The following is a 6783-nucleotide window of genomic DNA, read 5'->3' on the forward strand; positions in this document are numbered from 1 at the left end:
CTTTAGAAAAAAAAATATGGAAAACTAACCTAACCTACCCCAACCCCCACCCCGGATGTGCAAAATGGTTTTTGTCTTACAGAGTGGAATGCTTGAATGTGTTCATAATAACCGACTAGTACCCAATTCTTATTAGTATAAATATCTTGACATTGTGTATTTTGTCAAACGGATGGAATTGAAAAATTGAACTGTAGAAATAGGGGTATGGTCTTATAATAATACAATTCTTATTCGGAGTATAATAAATTTCTAAAGAGAAAAAAAAAGATAAGCCAAGCCTTATACAAGGTATCTTGACCTCTTGAAATGTCAACCTTAATCTATAGATTTGTACTGTTTTCAATAAAGCACTCTCGGCAGCATCGGAACAAATTCATTTTTCTATAGCCATTTTCCACCTTAAAATTGACCCCTCCCCCTATTCCGCCTACAAAAATAATCATTAATTTTATCCCTAAAAGATTTCTCACAAAATTACCTTAAATTACAAAAGATAGGGCTTTTTTTCCAGTATACAATCCATCTCCTTATTTCTTTTTATTCACCATACATTTTGTTTATTGATTTATAGATATAAGTTTTTTAATTTTTACTTTACTAAGAAAAAAAAACTTTTTCATTGATCTTTTTATTTAAGACACATTTTGTTTTAACCACTGTTTAAGGCTTGTTTGTTGTTTGTTTTTCTGTGTTTTATTTGACATAAGGAGTAAATTCGGTTCTACTAGATAAACTTTTTAAAATAGGTATCATCTTATTATTTTACCTTCCTCTCCAAATTTGACTTCCTTTATTTTTGGCGAATTTGAAAGTATTGTTTTAATTCCCAACGAAGCTTCTGTTACCAAAATGTAGGTCGATGACAACAAAGTGAAAAAAAAAAAGAAAGAGACAATACACTGTTCTATACTTCTGTGGTAAAAAATACCCTTAATGCCTGTTGGCTTATCCCTGTGACGTATTTTCAAAATACATTTATCTCTGTTTCTGTGCTGTGGAAGGTCATAGAAAGGGCTTATGAGAAAAATAGAAGGAGAAAAATTGGAGTTTGAGTATCTCTAACCTGCGCCAACACTTCTTTGTACTTTTTTAGGTACAGATAAATGAACCTATCCCTCCGTATGTTAAGCTAAAATAGTTTAATATACTAATAATCCGATATATAATATATAATAATTCAAAACGTAGTTTAAAATCTGATGCCATATCCGTCGGCTTGTTCCCACTTGGAATTTAGAAAATTGCAATTTTTAATATAAACTCTGTTCTTCCTATTATGAACGTCATAAATGAAGTTGGAGTATAAAAATGCATAGCAGCTATGGACACAAACAATATAATAACTTATAATTTTTTTTTAGAAAATTGGGATTAAGAAAATAACTGCGTTTACGTGTTTACACTATTATTTCTACTAGGCAAGTACTCAGGATTCTTGTTTGGAGGAGGCCCAGTAATGTAGGGGAGAAGTTAATAACGAAAAAAACTATTGGATGGTTTGAATAACTAGTGCCAAGAAATTGAAGAAAGTTTAGAACTTCGGGGAGGGGAATCTCCATAGGTACGTCCCAGACCACTTATGTTTTCAAGAATATTTTAAATATAGGCAGTCCAACTTCGAAGATTACAAAGCTCAAGGAAGTTCCAAGCAGCACAAGGCAATCCCAGACATATTGTTAGAAAATTGGAATTAAAAAACAGCCAATTTTATGCATATACACTATTGTCTCAAAACAAAAGGAAATGCTATAGCCTTCATTTCTTTAAATTTTGACTTTCTCGAAAGAGTTTACAGTTTTAACAAGGGCAACTTCTGTTGTTGGCTGTCAATGTTTGAGTGATTTAGATAATAAAAATATAGAATAGATATTTAAATGATAAATTTTGATTTAAACATAGATCCTATTGCTATTGCCGGAAGGATTTTAAAAATCTAATACAGTTAAAGTTGAACAAGTTATTACGGTCATAACGATACACAATTTATTATAGACCCTTTTCTTCAAGAATACGTAAACAAAATTTTGCCCTAACTTGAGCTGAAAACCCAAAGTTACTGGTGTGCGGTATCTATAAAGCACGCTACGGATTGCTGACGATTAGAAATGGAAGCAAATGCCGACGGAAAAGCAAAAAAAAATTCGCAGTACAAATCGCTTCAGTAAGGTGCAAATAACGTTATGACCTTTGAGTACTTAAAAGGGGGTAGCCTTACTCTTTACTTTTGCTGATTTCTGTTCGTCTAGGTTTAAAAAATTATCAATTTAATCTAACTTTGATTTCTGTGTATATACTTTAAGTTCTATCTGTTATTTTTTAAGTTTGATATGGTCATTCATTTTAATTCCTGTTCAGGTGGCGACCCATTTGCTGATCCATAGCAATTTCTGTTCGTTTCAAGAATGACTTAATATCTGACTTCATTTGTGCTTGATCTAGGTTTTAATATAGCTCTTTACTTTTCTCTGAACGACTAATTTTTCTAATTTTTTTTAATTATTAAACAGGAAAAGTGTAAAATTGGTTGCCAAATTTCCCATTTTTCACAGGTTGATGTCATTTATGAAAATAAATTTACTTTTTCGCCAAAAAATCCCAACCTAACTAACTTTTATCTCTCTCTAACTTTTAATCATCTCTCACCCCCTCCTCCCCGCTCGGCTAGCGTTTGCGGTAAAATAGTAAAGAAGAAAAAAATCGTAATACTATAAAATATAGTCAGAATACATATAGCAGACTATGTATAACTGAATAAGACCCATCAGGGAGTGGGGTGGTGCAGGGCGGTTGGAAATTTGAGGCAATGCGCCCTTAGGCATGATATATTTAAGTATTTAAGTATGCTTTAATGTAGTTTTAGGACTTTTATTAAAACGAGCCTCTGTGCTTCAGATTTTCCTATACCGGTAAATAAAAAAAGAAAAAATGTGAGACAAAAAAAAATACTCCATATGACTATTTTGTTTCTTACAAAAGTTATATTTTATTTGTAAATAAAATTACAGAAAATCTTTGTTTCTCAGTAATTTGGTATTATTATTTTTTCGCTTTCTTAAATTTTTTACCCGTCATTATGAAACGTTTTGATTCAATTTTATTTACCAAAAAATATGTCATCGAATTCCCTGACAGGGGGGGGGGGGATTTTACCCACATAGCTCCCGGTGGTCATCCACTGCTTACATGAGTTCAAATGAAGACACATTTAACATATTCTCACCTCAGCTTACCTTATGACTCAATCATCAAAACCCTTGGTAATTTGTGTCTATGATAATATGATCACGTGACCAATAGCCAAAATGCCATTTTTTATTCATGTTGAATATAATTATGATGTTGAAAGTCAATACGGTCCATTGCAAAATTTATGTAACGCTAAAAACATTTCCGACGCGATATGTTTTAGTTCATTAAATAAATAGAATACATGCGATAAAATATCAATAAACTATGTATGACGCATAGCATAGGTGGATTAGCAAGTCTGATTTTGGTTTGGGGAGACTCAGACTTTGGAAAATTAAGTGATATCAACGAGTATATTTTTGTCAAATAAAAATATCCTGTTTTTAATAAATTTTTAAAACCAATAAACTATATTTACTTATTTTATTTAAATTTATTGTTTTTTATCCCCCCCGAAAAAAACAGGTTTTTCCGACTCGTAGAAAATTAACAAAAATGAATTGTTTATTTTTTGCGTTTTTAAAGTTTTTTTGTAATCCTCCCCCTGAACGAAATCCCTTTGTACCCCCTACCCCTGAAAAATACTGGATATGACCCTGTGTGGTGCTAAAAAAATATCCGATGTGACATGTTTTTGTTGAATATAACAAATAAAATATATTTGGTAAATAACTCAATGGACTATTTACGACACATAATGCAGGCAGGGGGCATCCGGGATTTTTTCGGGGGATGTATCTTCCTTTGGAGGGAACGAGGGTACACAAAAAACTTTGAGAACGCCATAAAAAATTATTATAAATACATTTTTGTTACATTTTGGATGAAAACCTCGAAAGACGTTCACCCCGTCACCCCTCCCCCAGAGTACAGCCGTGAATGGAGGTACACTTATTATCAGAAGTCTGTATTCCTAATAAAAGTCCACACGTCCATATTTTAGAAAATTAATTTATATCAATTAACATAAGTTTAATTTTTTGTCATCATCATTTCTCTTAAACGAACTAATTCCAAGTTCCAGAAACTCTTAGAATCCCTGAACCATATTTGCTTACCTTATGGACTTTTGCTAATGTATTAGAGTTATATTACAGCTAACGTTAAACTAATTATTTGTTAAATGTTCGATCTAATTTCATACGGTAGAAGACAGAAGTTTACAAAGGAAATTTGGTTTTGGTTTTTGGTAATGGGCTGGAATTAAAAAAAGTGCAAAAATACGAATTGATGAGAGGATATAAAAATATAGAAGAAACTTCGATGTTTTGGGGTGAAAACAGACCCAAAGGCTCAACCCCAGAGACGATTCTTTTGGCATATTACCAAAAACTTGCCTAAAGGATATTTCTGTAGGGAGTGAGATGTTTCCGTTGAGGTAAAGCCAGATTTCCTGGCGAAATTAAAAAAAAAAAGATCAGAAATTAAATATGAAAAACAAGTTTTTTCAACTGAAAGAAAGGAGCAATATTAAAACTGAAAACGAACAGAAATTACTACGGATATGAGGGGGATTTCCCCTCCTCAACAAATCGCTTTTTACGCTAAAGTTTAAATTTTGTCCCAATTCTTTAAAAACGACTTCTGAAACACACCAGCTGTTTAATAAGAACAACAAGTAACTTTTGTTTAAATGCCGAAAAACCTTAGCGTGAAGATCGAGGTGTTGAAAAGGGGGAAATCCCCCTCATATCTATAATAATTTATGTTCGTTTTAATATTGCTCCTTACTTTCAGTTGAATAAACTTGTTTTTTATTTAATTCTCAAGATGGATTCTGACGCCCAAGTGTCATTTTTACTAGCCTTCATGACCATCAAAATTAACCAAGAAAAAATCAATTTGATTAAGCCATTATTACACAGCTCACCATTTGTTTTTCGTGCAGTCCAACAGTAGTCTGATGTGCAGTCGGATACAGTCCAGCACGACTTAACATACTGGCTGATACGTCGGTTAACATTCGTAACGAGCGTAAATGAAAAAAAAACTACAATCCTTTTCAACTTCTTAACACTTTGATATCTGACACATAACTGATAAGTAGGCAGGTAAAATTGAACGTTCCGAGACAAAAATTGACTTAAAAAGGCGGAGCTTAATATAAAGCAATAATCCCATTGGGTGAAAGAGCAAAATATGACAGATCGAGCGAAAAGGGGGTGTACAGATTAACGCCCATAGGTGGGCTGGGGGTGGAGTCGAAATTATAAGGAAAAACGAAATTTGGGTGGTCTCGAACATGTACTTGAATAAAATCATTGTTATTAAAGGGAAGAAGTGTGTCCTATTCTTGTATGTACATCATTTAAACACGAAAGCGTGTTAGGAATAATGAAAACGTACATTTTTGAATGCTTAAGTTACAAACAAGTATGAAAAAAAGATAGACAACCCCTCCTTTGAATATTCGTTTAATTCAAGGTATCTAAGATGTATGTAATAAGTGGATAGAGATTGTTAAAATGCCGAGCCTTATTCGAAACTACCGGTGCTGAAATTTTTATGGGTGAAAATTATTGGAGTACTATATTGAATTCGTAATATAGTCTGTTAACTTTTGTGCTAGGAAAGTTAGTTACCGATCTTATTAGATTCATAAGCAATGCCCCTCCAATGAAGGGGGCCCGTAACTAATTTTTGGTGTAGAAAAAGGCCAGCTAGATCTTTGCAGGGAGGGGGGGGGGGGTATGAGTTAAAGGACTAGATTTCGGGAAAAAGATATATTTATAACATATATTAGAATATTTCACATTAATTGTAATTTATCCTCCTAAAGAGAGGAGTCTAAAGCCTCCCTCTGCCCTTTATATGCTATGACTTCTAATATTATATTTTTTTTTTAACATGCGCAAGTACCAATCCATAATTAAGCCAAAAGCTGACAAGTCAACTTGCTCATTGCGGTCCCTCTTAGAGTACCATAATAGCTGGTGGTGTATCCAGGATTTTTTTTCTCGGGGGAGGGGTATCTACAAAAGAATCTTTTTCGAGAGGGGAGGTACTAAAAAAACTTTAAAAACATATCAAAAATTAGTTTTTGTTCACTTATTGTTATGTTTTTACGAGTCAGACAAATTTTTTTGGTGGGGGGAGGGGGTGAAAAACCCCTACCTCCTAGGATACAGCCATGCTAATATCTCTTGGCTAATATAAGCCAACATTAAGAAATGTCAAAACAACTCATTTTGTAGTACCTTCACGCAGTTTTAATAATTTTATATTTAAAGTCTGATTTTTAAAAATTCATTTTTTTCTAAGAATAAAAATCTAACAATACCTAAATTTAGCTGTCAAAACTAGGGCACCAAAATATGAAGGAGTCAGCAGAAGAATTTCCCACAAAATTTAAAGTTTTTGAAATATTACCCTTTTTTGGTATTCTCATTGAAAAATTGAAAACAAAGAAAATAGTTTCTTCATAAGAAATATAAATAAGTCCCTCCCCCTACCTCCCCATACATTTCGTGAAACATACATCGAGCGTATCATTAAAACATAATTGCATGATATCTGCTCTGTAGAATTACAATCAAAGAGACAGAATAAAGGGGGGAAGGCTAGATTAACAAACGGGGGAAACCTTAGAAA

At 32.9% G+C, this 6783-nt stretch overlaps 1 protein-coding gene across 1 annotated transcript in view; it reads right to left on the reverse strand.

Moving 5' to 3' along the window:
• Positions 1–5230, reverse strand: part of LOC136028344 (transcription factor Sp9-like) — a 47100-nt gene extending 41870 nt beyond the window's left edge. Inside the window, exon 1 of the mRNA XM_065706130.1 lies at positions 5063–5230. Within this exon, the coding sequence (XP_065562202.1) occupies positions 5063–5155 (93 nt within the window). The 5' untranslated portion in view covers positions 5156–5230. The remainder of the gene's footprint in view (positions 1–5062) is intronic.
• Positions 5231–6783: the final 1553 nt, after the last annotated feature.

The sequence above is a fragment of the Artemia franciscana genome, chromosome 6 (assembly GCF_032884065.1).
Source record: "Artemia franciscana chromosome 6, ASM3288406v1, whole genome shotgun sequence".
Lineage (NCBI taxonomy): Eukaryota > Metazoa > Arthropoda > Branchiopoda > Anostraca > Artemiidae > Artemia > Artemia franciscana.